Raw genomic sequence first — 21,407 nt, 5'->3', positions numbered from 1 at the left:
CAAATTCTAATTCTTCTGCTCTGTACATAGCAACTGAAGTTTACGTTTGCTTGGACCAGATTTGTCTCCATGCTGGATAGAGACAGTACAGAAAACCCTTCCTTACCCAGCCACCTACGAAATCCATCAGCTTTGGGCAGCTTTCCTCCTATATTTACCTGCTCCTCACTGACTCTGGGTCTACTGCACCCCTAAATTCCTGGCAGAGGTGAAAGCAAACTTCTAAGGCTGCCTTCAACCAAAATCAGGGGAAAGGGAGGTGTCCTTTCTCGTGCAGTGGGTTTCCTGAATATTTGTCAAGTTCTGCATTGATTGCACCCTAGTAAGAGGACGGGAGCTACCAATTTTAGGTTAGTTTATGAGAGTCAGATTGAAAGTAAATATTTTTCCCCATGAATCTTTCCCCATGGTAACTTACATGTTGTCTTGATAAGGCAAACTTTAAGGTGACAACTGACAATAAATTCTTTACCATATATAAATAAGAAAACAACAGGAATGGGCAATGTTGTTTCAAAACTCCTTACTCCTGAATATTTAATTTATTCCAAAGTGCTTTACATTCATTTCATTAATATTTTCCCCAAGGTCAAGTAAATCTCAGCCTTAGCCCTGTCTCCACAAAGCCTAAAGAAATTAGGCAACAGAGTTCACCAATAAGCTGCAGCATGACAACCTTTAACTTAATTAAGCAAGACCTGAATACTATCAGGCATTTATGTTTATTGAAAGGCTAATCTAATGAGAACTGATACACTTCAAACTTCAAATCCAAACTCTTTATGTAGCACACACTGTCCCTAATTCTGCATCTTCAACACACCGAGAAGTAGCTGGGAGCTTCTCTACTGAGTTCACTGGAAGCAAAGTTTGCTTTACATTCTTTACTAATACAAAAATAAGGTCCATATGAAATCAGCATTAATGCAAAAATAAAAGGAAAACATACCAGTTTCTTCTTCTCTATAATCTGAATTAGTATTTGATGATGTACAGGTGCATTCCATATGCTCTTCTAATCTCACCAGAACTTCTTTTAATTTTGGCTTTTTTCTAACATATTCCACTTTTGCCACCTATAAAATACGATGAGGTATGTACTGAGACACATTAAGATAGTTATAATTCAGAACTGAAGACAGATAACTATATACCTCTATTTTTTAATGTATCCAAACCCATATCAAATCTTAGCATGCTAATCATCTTTTATCTTAATTGTGCATCATGTAACTGTTTATTGCACGGACTATTTGTTTATTCAAGTTCAGCAGTTTTCTTTTCCCCAAGAGATAAAACAGTTTCCCATTCATTTCGGTTCGAAGTTTTAAGCAACTCAGTTTTCACATATAGCACAATAAAATTCTATACAGATTCAAATCAGTGGTTGTTCTTGTAGACTGCCACTTTTAGCATGATCATGCAGCGATCTCAATCCTACTCACTTCTTGCAATGACCTGGGACTTGATTACAAGACCTCTCATGCGCCATTTTTAGGTCCAAGGGACCTACCACGTGCAAACTGCATCCAGCCTTTGGCTTTATTGTGGATAGCTGGCAGGTACGCTATTTCTCTCCAGTTCATCCAACTGCCTCCAAGGGCATTGCTCCACTTTGGGCCAAAGCACTGGCATTCTTAAAAAAAAAAGTCTGGAGGGGAAGGTGAGGTTGAAGGAGTGTGCTGGAGAAGCTCTGGCTACATGCAGGTGTCTCATCTGAAGGAAACCAGTGCAGAAAAGGAGAACCTTGAAGTGGGGGGATACTGAACATGAGGACATCCTGACTAACTTGCTGCCAGCAGCCAGGAGAGGAGGAATAGCGCAGGGGGCAGGAACGCTGCTGTGCTGGGGCACTGAAATGGGTTGTGGGATGCTGGGCACCAACTTGTGCTAAGTGTAACAGGCATGATGGTCATGGCCGTGCAAGGGAATATGGCATAATGTGGCCAAAGAGAGTGCTAGACAGTGTGTAAGGTCCAATGTTTAGTTTGCAACTGGGTTAAACACTGCATGAATAGGTGATAATCATTTGCTTGGAATGGAAATCACTGAAATGAAATCATGGCTTCTCAGTCCTACTAATGATTTATCTACTATTTGTCAAAAGCGGGCTGCAGTGTGGCTGTCCCAGCAAACAAGAAGACTACATGGTACGCATATTCATTATAAATAAGACTGATGAGGGAGTAGAAGGACAAGAGAGGCTGGCTGTCTCTACAAAAGTTACATAAAGCCTTAAAGTCTGGTGCAACCAAAAGCTCCAGTTACTACCAAATGAAGCATCCACAATTCCACCAGATTCTCCTGGTAATGGTTTACTTGTGTGTTTGGTGGGGATTTAATGCTCCAAATCAATCTTCACACTATGAAAACGATTCCCTGGCCCTCCCAAAAGTGGAACAACAGTGTCACAAAATAAGAGTGGCAGCTGGAAAAAAACATCACATTCCCAGTTTCCAGAAACACTCTTCTGGCTCTGCGGACACAAACTACCAAGGACCTCTGAATGCCAGTAACAGAAGCTAGAGCAAAATCCTGGCCTTATTAAAGTTAACAGGAGGTCTGCCATTGCTTTCATGGAGCCAGGAGTTCAGATCTGCATTTTAGTCACCATCTCTTCTATCAACAGGATCTGGAGATGATTTTCATTTACCCAGCAAACAAAAGTTACAGAGACAGATGCAATAAGCGAAGCATCCACATTAAAAGGTATCTTCCAAAACTGTCAGACCTCCATTTAAACAGATTAAGAGCTGGCCATGACATACAAGAATGCTTTTGCTGAAGTAATAACTATGGGTCGAAGCAGTATGTTTCAAAACCTCCTATCAGAATGCAACTCCATCAAGCCTTTGAACGCAAAGATTTGAAAATGCATGGTACAACTGAGTCATATGGCATCAAAGGATGACTAATCCTTAAAATTTACAACAACAAACAGTAATTAAGACACCTCTATCATCATAGACAAAGAAAGAGACCCAGCAATCATGAAACAGCTTTCAGATCTGCCATGCTTATTACAGCTGTTAGAATAAACCAGTCTTATTGAAAATTACATGCAACAAAAATAAACTGTAATCAAGCTTTTTAAAGTCTGTCCCTGTTTTGCTTGGTTTTCCAAACCAAAAGATAAATGCAGTTCCTGTGGCTATTTGGTACTAAACAACAGTAAAAAAACCACCAAAAAAGATAATACTTTGAGGAATAGGACCATAATGATTTTATGCAGCAATTTTAAGCTGTAGTTAAAAGACAATCCAGCATATGTTCCACTGCCCTACTTCATGGTACACAATTTAAAGCAATGTCATTTAGTAAGATGTTGCAAATATTCAAACTGAAGCAGCACAAACCAGATAAATTGCTGTGCTAGTGTCATCCGTTAACACCTGCTGCCACAGAGGATCTCTAATTAATGCTAATCTAAAATGATGGAGGTTGAAGGTCAGATTTTCAGTGGGTATAAACAGGGATAGCTATGCTAACAGCATGGGATCTAGCCTTGCATTAGCATCTTTCTTCACCTTTGTATTTTTCTCCCTGGTGTTTAACTCATACAGTTACTCTCCAGTGCATTGCCAAATGCTTTGAGATGGTCAGTCCTCAACAAACCAACATCTATATTTACTTGTCTCTAATGCAACAGAACTAAAACCCACGACAAGCTCAAGTCCTCCAAAACAACAAAATATCACTATATAAAAACTCTCTAAAAGACTGACTAGCTTAGTTAAACGGCATATAACTGGTGGCACCACACTTGCATCACTGTAGACTGCAGGTACTATCCTGTGGTAGTGGCTAAGTAAAAATGAAAATAAAATCTGATAAAAATATGTAGCCTAACAGAAACATCATGGGAACATCTTTTCTACAGCTTCTCCAGAACAGATGAAATCAGGGAGTAATAGCAGGAGAAAAACAAGCGTGTTAGCAGAAGTGTACAAAGCACCTCTGGGACAAAGCCAGAATTTATCATGGGCAGGAACTTGCAAGAGAAGTCTCAGAGCAGAAAATTCCTTTTAACAGCAAAACTCATGTAGCCGATAGCTAAATACAGTCTGGGACATAAAAACAAAAAACAAACTGAATGAGGATGCTTTTTGGAAGCATCTGTTTCTTCCACATTAAAATAAACATATGCTGATATGATGGAGGGAAAACCTACTCTTACCTTACAACTGTGATCTTTACAGCCCTCAGGTCTGTGAGGAAGGCAGAGAGGCACCAGAAGGACCGAGCAGGGATCAGGGATCCTGCGGAGCCTGGCAAGTCACCGAGTGCTTCGCAGGACTGGAGCCATGCTTGGTCCAGTGCCTTCCCAGACACAGCAGGCAGCTGTGCACGCCTCCCCAGCGCAGGCAGGGTGGGAGGCAGTGGGGAGGCCGGCCACTGCACAGCCTGGCAGCCACCCATCCTAAAATACTCACTCAAGACATTTACAGGGCACTCCTCAGGCAAAACCTCTACCTAAGAAAAGCACAGTCACTTAGGGTGGGGTAGGGAGAGTTTTCCCTGCAGGCCCAGGGGTGCACCGACCTGTCAGCACACAAGGAGCAGGGGGAGGCCGGCCTTGCCACAGCTCCAGGGACAGGAGGTGGCCCCGTCAGTGCACAGGTCGGGGAGAAACCCTGTCACAGCTTCGGGTGGGGGGGCTGCCGCCCTGCCAGCCACCGGGGCGGCGGGAAGCCCTGTCACGGCAGCAGGGCACGCTGGGAAACGCAGTCCCCGCGGCGCGGGAAGCTTAGGCGGCCGCGGGGCACGCTGGGAAGGCACAGGGGGAGCAGCAGGGAGAATCCGCGGCGAGAGCCGCCTCAGAGGGCGGTTTGGCGGTGCCTCAGCGGGGGCCTGGCGGGAGGAAGGGCCCGGGGGTAGAACTGGAGGGTGCTGCAACAAACCCGCTACGGGGAATGGCTGATGGGGGAGTCTCTGCGTCCTCCCTCTGCAAGCGAGAGCAGCCACACCTTGCCCTCTGTCAGGCGCCTCACCTCGGCAGAGTTCCTCTCACGCTCTGAGGGCACCTCTCTCTGGTTTTCTGTCTTGTCTTCACCTGTATCGGGGTTTCCCTTGTTTCTCCCGTTCTTCAACTGACCTTTGATACCTGTCAGCTGGTCCTGCCGGCAGGTCCGACCAAGTGCTGGCAATAATCTCCAGTTAAGCCACAGCTAAAGTCAAAGTGCTGTTTATCCAAATGATAGAAACAGTCACTGAAGAAAAATGTTCTTAAACCTGCAAATATTACATGCAGCCACTTTACCTACACATGCCATTTGTTCTGCAAGGCCTTCCTAACCTCTTCGGGGGCTGGGTAGCTCTGCTGAACAACTTGTTTGGAATTCCTGCATTTTTTTCCGTCTCTCTTCGAAACCTCTCTGAACAACTCCCAGACAACAGCTGAGGAGCTGCTCCTGCGTTCCTTCCTTTCCAGCTCCTTTTCTCTGCATCTTTCCCTCATATTAATCTACTGTAAGAATATATTAGGTTAAATTTCCCCAAACCAGCTCAACATTGAATACTCAGAAATGACTAAAGCTGGCATGGTTATGGCTCAAGGCCAAGCAGAAGGCAAAGCTGAGGTAGATGGGCTGCTTTAGCTTTTGTTTTTAGTCTGGAAATGAGCATTGCTGCAAACAACCGTAATACTCAGCTTGGCTATTCAAAATTAGCAGTATAGGCAGGATTTGCTCTATAATATTAACTGGTTTTTGCTGCCATGACCAAATACATGAAGAACATCATGCTCAACATTACAAGAAACGTCTTGGGAAAAGTCAGTTCAGAACCCTCCCAAATAAATTGTGGTCTGGTACTTGGTAAATACTCGATCTCGCTGTGCAGAAGCATCGGAATCTGCAGATGTTACTGAAATGCTTTTGCAGATGGGAGGAAATATATCTGTAATAGACACCAAGACCCCTGACTCACCATCCTTGTCACCATTTCTCTATCAGGAGAGAAATGCAGTTCTTGTCTTCCTATCAAGGAGCAACTCCCAACCAGTTGCTTTATTTCAGTTTGATTTCTGCAGTGCTGTACAGGTACAGCTTGCTGAGCAGAGATGTCTTTAAGACCAGGAGCTCACTGTTACGGTGCAGGGCAAACCTACCTTTTACTAACCCACCCCACGGAAGGGAAACCTTAGAGGACCTGTTTTGGGCAAGCTGTGCCACTGACACTCCTGGCTGGGAGCCTCCCTACAGCTCCAATTCCACAAGCCCATGAAGGCGAAGTAAGGCTTCACTGACCAAAGCTCCATGAAGGCGAAGTAAGGACATCCCCAAACCCTATGGCCTTTGAATCGTGTTCCCAGGAAAGGAATGCCCCAACACAAGCACCTCCGCTGCTCCTCCCACACTGCCATGGTCGTCTCTTAACCTTGACTACAGTGGCCCTCAGTAAGACAAAGAAAACACCCTTTGCTTTTGCCTGTTGGATGATGCAAACCCACTTGCTGACCTTTCTGGGTGAACATTTTTCTAGTGTGAATGGGCCAGCTATGATCTCACTACCTTGTCAATGAAGAGGAAGTGGGGAAAGCCTTTTCAATGTTTAATCAAAAGAGGGCTTTTATGCAGTCTGACATCAGGGGAAAACACAAGACGGCTTTCCAACCGCACTGCAGGAACAGCTGAGAAGGGTCTCCAAAACCATTCCCCCTACCTTTCCAGCAACCCTCACTCTGGGCCAGCTACTTAATGGCATGAGCAGACATTCAGCTCTGAACGTAGGATTGGCAAAAGGCTCATAAAACCATCAATTATATCAAAGCTACAAGAGGATCTGACTCTGGAGGGCATAAATATGGATTCTGTTCAGAGATTTCTGGTGTGACAGTGGGGTCAGCCTACAACCTTTACAATGAACATCCTGTTCCTGCTTGACCTCTTGTCCTTTTTTTTCCCTTCTACTTAATGACTGTTTGGAGCAGTCTTGGAGCTTGGGGGGAAAAAAAAAAGTCCTCCAAAGCTAGCTGACATATATTGATATTGCTGGTGGCAATATATTTACACAGCCACAAAAAGCAGCTGCTCAGCTGAGCCTACTTTTAGCTTGTGCCCTACTAAAATGAATGCAAATCTAAAAGTACTAAAACTGTATCGGCGGACTGAATGAGAAACTAAGCTTTCTCTAACATGGTGGTGTGCTGGGGAAGCAGCCCCAGCAATGACACCTGCAAAGCCCCTGCCAGTTGTGGAGTTTGCAGGTTCCAGGGAACCCTGGGTGTCCCCAGCACCAGGGGACTTCGATAGTCAAACCTCTCTGTCTCTATAATCTCCCCCATCACCACAGGGGTAGGAAACAAGCACAGGGTTGCAATGTCATGCACAGGTTCCAACAACAAGCTCACAATACACGGTTCAACTCTTCGCTGAGCATCTCCAGCTGCTTTGTATGTACTAATTGCTACACAAAATTAACTGGAAGCTCTATCAAACCCAAAGACAACAGCACTAGGTATTATAACCCTGAGGCACTTTGCTGTTTAGCTCCTACTCTGAATGGCTTAGAACTTTAGCGTTTCAACTTCCCCAGTTTGTTCTCAAGCCTCAAATAATTACTGATCCCGATTTTTTCCTCACTTTTAATTGTTTCTGCAAAGCATATCCCACAGTGGAAGGACAGCAAGCAAGCGTGAAGTGCAATTATTTTTGGAAAGACTGAGGAAATCTGTTCCAATGTTTCTCCACCTTATTTGGGTGTGAAAACATTTTTCAAATGTTCAGAAAAGAAAAAGAAGTCCTGTCCAGATGCGTGCCTGTGTGTATGAAAAACAATGAACTGGCGTTCCTTGTTTCGGACATACAACGCTACCCAGGTTAACAGCACCTTTCTCAGGAAGAAATCCATTGCAAGTACAGTGATCAGTATGCTGTGCTGGGCAATTTTATGTTCAAGAATGTGTTGGGGTTTTTTTTAATTCTGCTCTTAAAATACTCAGGGCAACAAGAACTCAGAGTCTTAACAATATAAACGCTAAGTGTAAGTCTAATCTCCTACATGCAGATGTAAATCAACATTATTTGTTTAAATACTGATAAAAATTAGAACACAGTGAAGCAAAATGAATGTAAGAAATATTTCACGTAATATTTACTGGAAAATTGCAACAGGGATTTTGTCTAATGAGTAAATACAGCATGAAGCCGTTGAGTCTTCTATCCCTGGGGTAAGATAATTTGAAACACATTTTTTCAGATCAAAAGTGTTATGTTGTCAAATATAAAAGCCCAATTTAGACTGCATAATATTTAATTAAGAAAACAGCATTCCATACTGTGATTTATTTATTTTTTAAGTCCAATGCGCCTTGAGTCATTTTATCTTCTTTACTTTAAGATTTGTACTGTGTGAGATCACGGGAAAGACACAATCAATTTTCATTACAAAAGAAGAAAAACCTAAAGGGAATCCTGTGAAAATCAAACCCAAGATTTTCCAATGACCACGTAACTCGAAAAGGCTGTCTGCTCACTCAGAATGGAGAGGAGCATTGTGTCTGATCCTGCCACTACAAGGATGGATAAGAAAGATCCAGGTCACACAGCACAGCCGCAAGAAAATACGGAGTTTTTAGACTCAACAGGACCCTCTTAGGGTTCTGCAGCCACCGTTTGCTCACCTTGACACTTCTGTGGTGTATCCGCGATGGCTGGCATTTCACGCTGCTGGTGTTGCAACAGCCAGTGCAACGTTTCACCTCCACGCAGGGTGGCCATATCAGGAAGTTGGCAGAGGTGGGATCAATCTGACTCCGAGGTATCTCATATATAACCGTCCGTGTTTTGCAGACAGCCGGGATGGCTTCCTCTGCGAACACAAGAAATTCACACCTGCAGGTGAGCAGCTGCTCTCACCTCAGAGCACCCAGATACTTTACACCATTGATTTATGAGTGGCACCCTAAGCTGGCGGGTTGAGAAGACGTTCTCAGGTCCGCTGCTTACTGACAAGTCGGTACCGAGTACTGTTTGCCTACCACTAAACTGTGTGTGCCGCCCTAGAGAGAAGCTTTACTCGCTCCCAGAAGCCCAGCCCTAAAATGAGGGTTTACAATGGCCTCGGTGGGAGCACATACCATTAGGTAAGACAATCCTGACTCTTTCGAAGTGACAGCAAGCCAGGGGCTCCTCCAGATTACGTGATCCTCTAATATAGTCTCCTAGCGACTGCGTAACAGCGGCTGTTATTGTACAACATTGGGGTGATCATTGCACACACGTATTACCACACAAACATCCAATACCTGGCAAATACCACCACAGAAGCTGCACTGGGGATATTTATATCACACCCAAATTGGCTGAGCTGGGAAATAACCTGCGCCAGCTTGAGACTTCCGAGTCTTGAGTTTCCACTTCCAAAACCTTAACATCCCCACATCAGGGAGTCTGGTCCATGTGCCATCCCGAAGGGCAACTGCCATTTTTTCTGAGTGAAGTTATCAAAGCTTTGCACATGGTGGGTTTTATTTAATTTGTTATTTCTTGAATGAGGCAAAACCACAGGAGTTGTGTGACCAAAAAACCTGCAGCTAAACCAATATCCTGCTGGGCTCAGGTGAGGTGAGCTTATAGACAACAGTTTCAGCCACATGAGGATCATAAAGAGTAGCTCTGTACTGCTGCATGATGCTGCCATGAAAAATCCAAACCATACATAGTTCTCAACCTTGGGACTGCCTAAGAAATCAAGCTGACAATTCAGAACAGTCCAGAAAATAATAGCAATTACAGGGACAACTTGTTTGATGATAAGTTCTCCGAAGGCAGCTTGGATTTTTTTCGCCTTAGAATGGAAACAGTGATAGCTTTGGGTTAGATGTGTCAGGGTACTGGAGTAGTGCCTGCACTTCTTCAGTTACTTCTAAAGTACAAGAAGTTCAGGCCTAGCATGTGCCTGTAACATGAAAATCTAGGCTTAGTTTCCAAAGAGATGCATTTCAGTCAGCTAAACGGAGTGAAAATTCTTCTTCTCAATCCCCAATGCCATGAACTCAAGAAAATTAACAGATCCAATGCTGCAAGATAGCTGGCAACTCCTACAAGTTATTGAGCATATCCAGTTGCCAGTGACTTTTGTGGGGAGGCATTCAGCACCTTGCAGGGTAAGGTGCCAAGCGTAGCAGACTGTTTCAGAACCGCTGTTCTCTAGAGGCATTCAATGTGACGAGCGCGCTTGCCAATTCACACTGCAAATCCACACTGACAGCACGCTGTGCTATCTACTGCGTACCACCATAGCTTAAAGTACAAATATATTGACTCTGAATTACCTATAATAGATAAGGTCATGAATGTTTTCCTCAGTCAAATGGAATGGTAAAACACAGATGAACCAGCACTGCATACAAGTCCTATTCTAAAATTCTTTAGCATCTCTTTCAATTTATACTTGGGCTTTGTTGGATCACCATCATTATTGTTTAATAAGAACAAAATCCCCTGTAAACATGCCTGGTGCCCTACACAATGACGGAAATCAATGCCCCAGCATTTCCGTCAATGGCTTTTAATTTTTTGGATAAACTGGTTTTTTCTTGTGAATAAAGAGTCAAGCTGTTTCCTTTTGTGAGGCTTCTGTACTGAAAACTCTACCAACTGTTGATGTTTTTTAAAGCACACTGCTGTAGTTGTTCCCCACAGTATGAATTATACATTGAATATCACAGCATTTTCTAACCAAGGTCTAGCTTTCTAACATGCTGCAACAAGAAAGTGAATGTAAAGAATTCGTGCTTGTCTGTCTCCTATGGACATCCTCCAGAAGACAGCTTCTCAGGCAACGGCTCGTTTTGTGCAGAAAGAAAGGGAGAAACTAGAAATGGTCTTTTTCCTTTGTGCGTGTCACATTTTTCCAGTGAAATGTCCTGCTTGGCTGACCAAAAGCACCCCCTCTGTTTTTACTCCCTAAGTACAAATAGCTTGTTTCTTACCAATGCTTCTTTTTCTGCGAATGGGCACAGGACGATTCTCTTGCACATGTTTAGCAGAATGAACACTATAAGATCTCAAGTTTGTTTCTGAAACATCATCATATCCTAAAACAGGAAACAAAATATTAAACCTCAGCTATGTCATTCGCATCAATGTCACTACAGTGCTGTTCCATATATATAAATCCGTGCTGTACGTACGCACAGGACCAAATCCTGCTGCAATCAGTCTAAAGTAACTCCTGTTGATGCAATTGCAAGGGCATAAGGCAGGGAAGACATAGATGTTAAATGTCATGTATAAGCATGCACAATTTAATTCTAATATCCATTTTACTGAAAGCCCCCAGAAACAGTGCACATTCTGTGACACAAAACCGTATCTAAAGTCAAACAGTTGCATTTTTATGTGAAAGGCATAATAAAGCTTTTCTTACTGGGAAGGTGTAGAAATAAGAACAATAATATTTCACGTGAAATGTTTCTTACAAGAAGTTTTTTGAAGTTCTGGCATGAGGCTACGGTAGAAAATATGGCATTACACACCCAACAGCAACAATGCTGCCTCTGTAAATTTTCTCTTGCTTGGTTTTCAGGGCAGTACTAGGACAGAATCAAAAGCAAAAAGTAACTAGCATGGGTTTCCTTTTAGCCTCTCTGTTGCAGAACAAATCCCCTGTGAAGTATCCTAACCTTTGGAGGGGCATCTGAAGCTACTGCAAACTCTGGGACCGCATCCAGGCTTGTCTTGTTCCCTAAATAAGCCTACCACATGGGTTAAAGGGCCATGAGAAAAAGCAAAGATGGAAAACTTGGCATTTCATTTATCATAAAAAACAACAAAATAACTGCTCCAACTATTTGGTTTTGTTAAGTGAAGCAGTCCAGGTCGTGTCCCATGCAGTGGGGTTCTGAAAACGACAAGCACGGTCTGCAAACTGGCGATCAGGAAGATGGAAGCAAACTGTGGACTGCATAAAGATTCCAGTACACCAAAACTAAGATTTTTAGCACTCTGCTGCTTGGAGTGCCCTCTGTAATGTCACTGGAGAGTTTCAAGGTTTCATTGCTGGTTCCAAAGAAAACTGTGATCTGCACTAAAAAATGTAAATGGTTATTACACAGTACTCAATTATCCGCTCTACATGCTACCAACATCCTACACTCCTCTGTCTTCTGCACTGTCATGCTCCCTGCTTCCAGTTCATTTCGCATCCACAGTTGACTGTGACTCTGGAACTTGTTTTATTCTCAGCTTTATTAGAAACACACATCATAAGGGTCTGCTCTACAAACAAACCAACTCCTTTTCTCCTGCCTCCAAGAAATCCTGCCCTAAAGAGTGTGCAGCTTGTGAAATCACCCTCAGAGCCTGGTGAGACATGAAGACAGTGGTATCTTCAGCACCTTAGAAAGAGCTTTGTGCCTCAAGGTCTATCTTCACTCCTTGGAAAATACTGTTGTAGATAGCTAAGAGAAGATGAAATGGGAGGTCCAAGAGGTAGTGCCAGGATCACTCACTGGTCCCGTCTATTTTCCTGATCAGCTGAACAGACCCTTGTCTGAAATATGTCAGTGCGAAATCCAGACTCTCAATTTACCCAAATAGGTTGGCTCCTACTTCCTATGTAGAGTGCTTGTTTCCCATTGATTTCAATGAGAAATTTTGGAACCTGATTAGCTAATAGTGGGCCTTATTTGCAGTCCCAGTCCTGTAACGTAACACAGCAATGACTAATAGATGTTACTTCTGCTTTTATTGTACCCCACGCTCCAGAAAACTCATCAGTGGGGTAAATAAAATGGCTCGCCTGGGAACCCACAGGAAGGCTCCAACCGAGCTGGGGAGCAGAGCCACATCTCCTGCGTCCCATTCCAATGGCACCAGGCCATCCACCTGACCCCAAATGGTGTTACGCAAAATGAGGAACCGTTCTGATGTTCCTCCAGCCCTCTTCTGCTTCCTAATGCTCAGCCATCCAACACCTTAATACTGACCTCCTTTCTGGCAGCTCTGAGTTGTCCCTCAATTTGAGGCAACGAAGTGATACTCAAAAGAAAGCAGCGTGAATTCTGCTCAGCGTAAGATCCAAGCTAGGCTCAGAGAAAGAAGCATCTCTGTCCGCATGCAAACAGGGCTTAAAAAAAGATTAACCACAAAACTAATGCCTCTAATCTGAACTGCTTGGTGGGCACAGACATCTTGCTGAAAAGAGAAACCGTCGATGATGCCAGCTGTACGGCAGGCCTGAGCCACGGGTCCTAATCCCACATTCAACATGCTGGCATAGCTCCCTTTTAACATGACTGATTTCTTCCTGTCTTGTTTAAAGAAACTGGTAAGACTAAAGAAATAGTATGATCAGCTAACCAATATGTTAAGCCATGTGCTTATATATAACTGCTCAACTCAGCTGCAATTAGCCATATTCTATCATCATGTTTATAAAGCAAAATGACATGTCGAGGAGCATGTGTTGCTTATAAGATGATTTCTAAGGTGAAGAAGGCCTCTGGCTCATACTGTATCTCACTGTCTCACTACATATCTTAGGCATGTATATCATTTTGTAAGTTCACGTCTCGCCGTGGGGGTTAAAAAAAGAGATCTACGCAGCTAGCACAGCAGACTGCAAAACAAGTTCCAGTCAAACCTCAATGCATTATGCAACACAAATTGTATTATTTCTATCGACACAGCATCAATTTATTTATTTTTTTAATAAACAGAATTATGGAGCGCATGGCTGGTGCCAGAAGACACTATAATGCTAAAGGCACTTGGTGCCCCCCTGATCCCCACAGGCATTTGGAAGGAATTCCGTTTCCCAGGGAAGTCAATGGGAAGATCACTGCACTTGAAGCAATCTTTAAGCCAACGGGAGTCTTACCCGAGCAGGACTGAAAAAATCAGAAAGTCAACTTTGAAACCCACACTTGACTCTGGATGTGTGGCCAGAAGATTTCCTTTTATTTCATTAAAGCAACGATGCTACAGTAATTACAAATAGCACTCTGTAGTTTGACTTTAAAGAAGCCTGATACCTAATTTGCATCAGGTTTTCCCCCTAATGTACTGACTTAGGAGCATGAAGTTGCAGGATAAGGTGTTTCAGCTCTTAGCGAAGGAAATGGGAGTTTATGGGTGCTTAGCACCTCACAAAATGAAGCTTAGAGCAGAAAGCTTAGAAACGGGTGATTCTTAGTTTAGAAATTGAACGCTGCTTGTCACTAAGCGAAGATGGAGGATGCTGCACAGAGCCAGATTAATGCGGCTCTCTTTTAACATTTTAATAATAAAAAAATGTTTTCATGGCAGCCAATCAAGAAATTTCTCTGTAATCTTTTATGTACTGACAATATATCAATGATGGGTAGAAGAACTCTTGCAATTAGCCTTGGTCAATCCTTTAGTGTAGCTGAAATTGTTCTTTTTTGTCAGATTGGCATTTTTCCACTGGGTCATGGAGTATAAATCACAGAGTTCCTGTGACATTCTGCCAATATGCGATTACTCTTCTCCCTAAATAAGCATGTGGAAAGCATCCTAAGACTACTGTTATTTTATATTTATCAACTTATGCTTTCGTATTGCCATCTCCTTCCCAAACACTTTTATGTGAGGTACAATCCCCAATAAATGCAGTCTTAACACAAACCCTTCTAGATGTCACTTTGATGTGCATCCAAAAAGTATAGGTCTGAGACTTCTAGTACCAACAGCAGCAGTTTAGGAGATTCTCATTATCTCTTTTTTTCAGGAATTCAATGTAAGTTACAGTAAACTGAAATGGTCTGTCTTACAAATCGGTCCTAGAGCCAGAATGCCCAAGGCAACGTCAATCTGTTTGTTTGATCTTCTTCCTGGCTGATGCAAAATATGCCCTTCTGACATCCAACAGCAGAGATAGCTGTCATTAAGTTTTCAACTTTGAGCTATTAAAGGAAATATAAGTAGCAGCCTGCAAGATCCCGTTTTGTTTAGGTTTTTTTCCCTTTACCTAGATGTGATCAACCAACGGTAAAGGAGGAGGAGTATTCCCGCTAGACCTCTCAGGAGAAACACAGGACATGCATGGCAGATGCCTGCCTCTCGTAATGTTTAAGAGGTGCAAGGAAGGCTCACATCGCAGCGTAACATCCTTAATTTGAGCGCCACACCAAAAGCCGCAAAGTCAACAGAAGATTTTCCAATAGATTGAGCTCTGCAGCAATCTAACGCTTTTCCATGGAAGTATACTGTTAATTTAGAACATTTCTCCACTCAACAAAAGCTGCTCTGCTAGCTCTTAATCACAGGCCGTTAAATTCACATGGCCTAAGGTGACCCTGTGGTTGATGCCCTCAAACCATGCAAAGAAGCACACTCAGCCCTGCCTTTCCCCACGAAGGGAGATGACTGGGGGAAAAAAAATCTGTTCCCAGCCGGAGGCAAACATAATAGGTGATGAAATGAACTCTACCTCCCACAGGACAGATGGGAGAGGTGAAGCGCGAGGAGAGAAACCACGCTGCTAAGCCAAAGAGAACTGCACAGGCGGAATATAGGAAATGCCCCCGTTTCGGTGATTTAGTCTGTTAGTAGTAAAACTGTACTCTGCACGCTACAGCTGCCTACTTCCTGGGATGGTGCATGCTTTCTGTTTTCAACAGGGTCAGACTCCGCTCTCCGTCACGCCAATGAAACTCCATCGCTGGCTATGGATCCCAATCGCAGCAAATTAATGTAAGAGCCTGTTTTCTGATATAAACAGAGAATTTTCATATGGCCTTTACAGGGATTTCTCTTTGAATCAGACATGCAGCACTGGGCTCAGACAAACTGGCCTGGATTTTCTTTTTTGAATACAATGATAAGCTCCATGTTGGGTAGTGTTTTTCTTTAAGTAATATGCCAGATGGTCTGGGGGTGTGGTTTCTAATTTTATGAAGGGGGTTATCAGTCATCTCTGCGCTACAATATAGAGACCAAATCTGTCAGAATAGAAGGAAAACCTGCCCACTCTGACTTACAAAACTTACTTTTCCAATTAAAAACTATGCTTTGCATTGCAGGAGAGAAAATGACTGTTCTTCCTTCTGTTTTCCACAGAATCTGCCTTGTTACTCAGGAATATCAGACATTTTCTGCATGCATGCCTGATCCTGCAAACTCTTCCCCTACAAGATCATTCGTAATTCTCGAGTCCACCCACTGAGTTTAAACAGGGCTACTCGCACGCAGAAGGACTGGCAATACCGTGCACTAAAATGAGGAAGAAAGTAATCACTGGAGTGTTTTTATTCTGATCCTCAGTTTAAACCAGTATATGCTGTAAAACAGAACTGTATCTGCTGTACAAGCCCTCACTGAGCTAGCCCTTCCCTAAATGCAACTACAGCCCTAAGGAAACACCTTTCAGAAAGATCATCTTACCAGTGACAACTAGAAAACATTGGATTTGCTAATCCAAGCTAATACTAAATATAGTAAACAGGCCCAATCCTGTTTACTGAAGAAAACGTGGGAATTTCAATGTTCGATTAGTCACTCTGATAAACCCTTAATAAGAATTACTCATGACAGTAAAGACTGCAGGACTGCGCCCAGATAACGTAAATGTGGGTAGTAAAGACTGGTTACTCTCTATGAAGATCCAGTCCTGCCTGCGTAGCTCACAAAAGCACACAAGCAATAACTGGGTTAAAGGCTGAATACTTTGTTTTTATTTTTTAATATTGAGTTCATGTCTTAAGGCACCACTGTTTCATGTTGAAATAGTAAAATATGTATGTGTCTTGTTTCTCTAATGGTTTCTAAACTGACAAATTGCATGAAAACAGCAAAATGAAATGGTAAACTTGTGGCTGACCTCTTCAATTTTTGGCCATGCATCCTCTGGTTAATATTTGCGACGAGTTAAATAATTATTTTCTGGAATAAATTTCTCTCCTCTGCTACATCTACTAATTCATTCAGCTCCCGCCGTTGCTCCACTTGTCTGCTTGATTCTCTTGCAACGGAGCCATGTGAACTTTTGCTCTCCTTCTAAGTGGTATTTAAAAATGAAGCATGTGCTTGTTACACTGGGGTATTTGAAAAAAATAATGTATTCTGGTAGCTACAGAATACCGACTCAAACGCAGAAGAAACATGCAGTATTTTAAAATGCTAGCGCTCAGATCCAGCCCTTCTGCAACAGCAGCCAAGCCTTCCACCGAGTTCACTGGGAAAAAGATTTTCGCAGTAGTGCACTTGTCTGGTCCAAAGGAGTCTTCAGTGGGGAAATATGTATTGCATGCCCCTTCCCTGTTGTGAAAGCTTCTTTAATTGCAGTGATAAGCAATAATGATGAAGCACTGCTCTCCAAAAATACTAAACCGATGCCAACAAATCTGGTAATTAGTAATTAGCCTCTATGGTAAAGTATTGTGCAAGAGAGAAATACTCCCATTTTCAGTGTAATGGGAAACCGTTTGCTCCCTAATCACATGAAAATTGAAAGCTAGGTCTGTAAAACACGTTCCTAGTGCATTCCTGCTCATTAATGCAGCACTTCACAAAAAGCAGCGAGTTAAACTCTAGAAGGATCCTGTAACACTGAATGAAGGTGATTGAACCTGGCACAGACTTTACAAAAATACACAGCATATGGTTTAAAAGGAGATGGCCCAGTACCAACGCAAGCAAGAACTCATTCATTTTTCTCCATGTTTGCTCTTCAGAAAGAAGCAGGTTTCCCTTGGGCACATCAAAGGTGCCGGGTTTATTCTCTCTCAACTAAGAGAAGAAATTACCAGGAACAAAGTGCATCAAGTGAAACCAAGTGATAAGAAACGCAGTAATACTGTGCTTCTAGATCAGATTTACTGCTGCAACGATCTGTTTGAACTGCACGTTCTCACTACACCCATTTGCATGCCTAATGATGCAGAAAATAACCCTGCACTATTTTCTTTTGGGGGGAAAAAAAAGTGTATTTTTAAGGGTAAGCTTCATATGCAGGTTCCTGTTTAAAATCAGCGCGGACGGTTTATTTTCCTTTTAATAAAGCCCAGCGCTTGAAGAGACATTACTTCATTCATAAATACTGTTTCAAATATTTTAAATACCTCTAGGACAGTAGTTTAAAGATAACAGAGCAATGCAAGACCAACAACAAACCTTATGGAAATTCTCCGCCGCCGAGAGACGGAGAGGTCTGAAAACACAGAGGGTCACTCGGTCCCTCTCCGCCCTGAACCCCCCCCCCCCCCCCGAAGTTTTAATTCCCGATCGGCCCCCTGGCCGCCGCCTCCCTTTGAAATAAAGCTCCCCTGCCCAGGGCAGCCTGGTTCCTGAGGCTGGCTCCCCGCACGGGTCTCGTCCCCGAGGCGAGGCAGCCCGGGCCGAGCCGCCGGAGAGGCGAGAGGCGAGCGGGGCTCTGCTCGGCGGCCGCCCGCGCTGCCTCCCCCCCGGGGCGGCGGCGGCCGACGGCGCGGAAGGAATGAGGACGGGACTAATTTACCTACGGAGTCAATCTCCAGGAGGCGCTGCAAGTCGCGGATGCTGTGGATCTCGCTGTGCGCCAGCCGCTCGATGAGCTCCTGCGGGATCTCGGCCTCCTTCAAAGACACACACACCGCGGGTCACCGCGCAGCCCCGCGCAGCGCTCCCCCGCGCCCCTGCAGCGCCGGGGATTTAGCGCTTCGGGGCGGGGGTTTGGGAGGTTTGGGGTTTTATGGGGGGTGCAGGGTGTTTGCTGGACGTGTTTGGACGAAACAGGGGAAAAGTCCATACGCGCACACACACACACACACCCCTCCGCTCCGCCGGCCGCTGGAGCGCGCCCCGCCGCCCCCGCCTGCGCGCCCGCGGGGACTGCGCGCCGCCCGCCGAACCGCGCCAGGGCTCGCCCGGGAGGGCAGCTCCCCACGGCTCCGGCCTGGCGGAGCCTGTGCCCGGCAGAGCTACGCCTCCTCTCCCCGAGCCCCGCTCGACAGCTGGAAACCCACCCGGGGCAGCCGGCCGATGAACTTTGCCCAAGCGGGCACCCGGCGGGGAGGAGAAGGACTGTTCCCCACGGGGCCACCGCCATCCTACCAGCGCCCCACGTCGCGGCTCCCAGTGCCAAGCAGACCCGGTCCCGGGAAAAGTTACGAGTCGCCGTGCAGCGCCGAGCACCGCGCTCGTCCCGACCACCTGTAGCAACCCCAGGACGCGGCTCCTCGCCCCCCTCCGTCCCCGAGCAGCCGTGTGCGGGCGGGCTGGAGCCCGGCCCTCGCCCGCTCTGAGCCGTAATGGTAATGGTCAGAAACCGGGGAGGAACGTTTTAAGGGGGGATATTCAACCAACTTCTGCCCGCGGCACTAACGGTGCCCGCGGCCGGCTGTGTGCAGCGCCGTGCGCCGCGGGGGCGGACGCTGCCAGGCGGCTCCGCGCCACCGCTCTGCTTGCAAACAGCCGCAGCTCGTTTGCACCCGCGGGGCGTGAATATATATTTTTTTTATATATATATATAATTTTTAAGGGCAGCCAGCAGCCCCGGAGCGGAATGCACGGTCATTCCCCTTCGCCTCTGGCATGCGTGAAATGGCAACTTGCTCTCCGCCTCGGCCGCGCAGGGGCTGGGGCAGGGCGAGCGCTCCCGGCCAGGCCAGGGCGCGGAGATGCCCGCGGAGCCCAGGTGGGCAGCCCGCTCCCCCGTGCCCTCCGCCGCCGGCTCGCCCCGACCACCCACCCCCCCCCCTCCCCAGGCTGCGGCGTCCCCCGGAGACCGAGAACGCAGAGAGCCGCTCTCACCTACCTCGGAGAAGGTAAAGGACAGGTAGCCAAAACCTATCAGCAAAACGCAAGCCCAGGTCCTCATCGCGGTCTAGTGCACTTTAGACACGGAGGGAAAGCAACGCTGATGGAGAGGAGCTGCAGGCCGGCTCCTGCCGCGCAGAAATTCAGTACCATCCCTCAGGGGAAAGGCAGCGGGGTGGCTCGGGGGTCCTCCGCATCCAGGGTGGGTCGGGGCTGCCTCGGGGCGGCGGTGGGTTAATTACGGCGCTGCCGCTGTTTGTATGTTCCCCTCGCTACGGGAGCGTGGCTGCTCTCCTTTCTGCTCCTCTCGCTCGCTCCTCTTGGCTCTTAGGACTAGACCAGCCGGTACTTCTGCATATTTGCTTAGATCAGACCAAAGTGAAACCCAAGGAGTCGATCCGGAGCGCAGCCGAAACGCCCATCACCTGTCTGGGGCGGCTGGCCCCCCTCGCGGCGGGCGGCGCTGGGGCCCGCCTCCCCCCCGCCGCCGCGGCCTCCCGCTCCGCGCCGGGACTGAGGGGTTTCTCTATTTGCCGGCTTCTCCCCCACCCCGCTATGCTTGCCCTCCACCCTCTCCCCCTTTCTCAAAAAGGGAAAAAAAATTATTAAAAAAAAAAATTAAAAAAAAAATCTTTATTGGTACGGATCGAAATGTTTCTCTTGCTGAGAACGGTCCCGCTTCCCTCCCCGGCTGGGGTGAGGTTAAAAATAATAATTACGAATAATAGCAGTGATAAATCGGAGCAATATTGCAAGATCTCGCGGACTGCCTTGGTGCAGTTCCTTCTCCACTTTGCACGGGAGAAAAAGCGAGGAGGAGGAGGAAGGAAAAAAAAATTTATATATATATATATATGCAGGAAGGTTTAAATCCCAAGGGGATCGGAGACGAACTGCAACTCCTGGCAGAGGGAGGAGGATTCCCGGGCTCGCTCCGAAGCGGTGGCCTGTCTGGAGCGTGGCTCCGGCGAGGAGCAGCATATACCGCTCCCCTCCCTGCCATGCGCCTCCCCCGTCCCTCCTCCCGGTGCTCCGGCACCAAACCCACAAACAACAAGTACCGGGGGCTGCCGCCAGCTGCAGCCCCTGCGCGCAGGGCGAGGGGGGCTCTGCCCACATGTAAGAGGGGAAAAAAAGAAGAAAAAAAAAAAAAGAAAAGGAGAAAGGAGCCGGAGGAGGGCAGGGGGGCCGGGAGGGGAGCGGGGCAGCCTGCCCGCCACCCCGGCCCTCTGCGGCACTGGGGCGGGGGAGCCGCCGCGCCGAGGCGCGGGGAAGGGCTGGGAGCTGCTGCGCAACAGCCGCCGTGTAACCTTACGGGATCCACCTTGTGCCCCTGCCTTTTCTGTAAGGCGGAAGGGATCGCCATGACCGCGGAGGGTTTGGGTGGGTGGTGGGGTTTTTTTAATCGTTGCTATGATTTTTATTTTTTTTTTTGCGGGTGGGGAGCACACTCGCCTTTTGCAGAAGGAGAGGGGCGGCTGGCGATGGGTTGTGTTGTGGGGTGGGTTTTTTTTGAACGTAGCTTCTTCGGTGCTGTTGCAGCGCAGCCTTCATTGCAAAGGAGAAAAGCTCTTCCCCCCCCCGCCCCCCCCCTTAAGAAATACAACAGCACCCCCCTAAAAGAAATAAAAAGCAGCCGGGGGTGGCGGTGCGGGCGGGGGGCAGCGGGCACCCTCCGCCCTGCGGCACCTGGCTGCAGCATGC

At 46.2% G+C, this 21,407-nt stretch overlaps 1 protein-coding gene across 5 annotated transcripts in view; it reads right to left on the bottom strand.

Moving 5' to 3' along the window:
• The window catches only part of PDGFA (platelet derived growth factor subunit A), a 36,759-nt gene extending 15,972 nt beyond the window's left edge, over window positions 1–20,787 (bottom strand). For 2 of the 5 annotated variants that reach the window (XR_008579399.1, XM_054843006.1), the window contains exons 1-5: window positions 19,702–20,784; window positions 18,424–18,520; window positions 10,937–11,041; window positions 8,624–8,811; window positions 950–1,076 (exon numbers count right to left, since the gene is read on the bottom strand). Coding sequence is in view for 3 of the 5 variants with exons in the window: in XM_054843006.1 (XP_054698981.1) it covers window positions 950–1,076; window positions 8,624–8,811; window positions 10,937–11,041; window positions 18,424–18,520; window positions 19,702–19,764 (580 nt within the window). In the remaining 2 variants the exon portion in view is untranslated. Of the gene's footprint in view, window positions 1–949; window positions 1,077–8,623; window positions 8,812–10,936; window positions 11,042–18,423; window positions 18,521–19,701 lie in introns of all 5 variants that reach the window. The other 3 variants (XR_008579400.1, XM_054843005.1, XM_054843007.1) reach the window with 3 other exon arrangements.
• Window positions 20,788–21,407: the final 620 nt, after the last annotated feature.

The sequence above is a fragment of the Grus americana genome, chromosome 15 (genome assembly GCF_028858705.1).
Source record: "Grus americana isolate bGruAme1 chromosome 15, bGruAme1.mat, whole genome shotgun sequence".
Classification (NCBI taxonomy): Eukaryota; Metazoa; Chordata; class Aves; order Gruiformes; family Gruidae; genus Grus; species Grus americana.
Note: the sequence above shows the minus strand (reverse complement) of the source record. Positions and strands in the feature narration are given on the sequence as shown.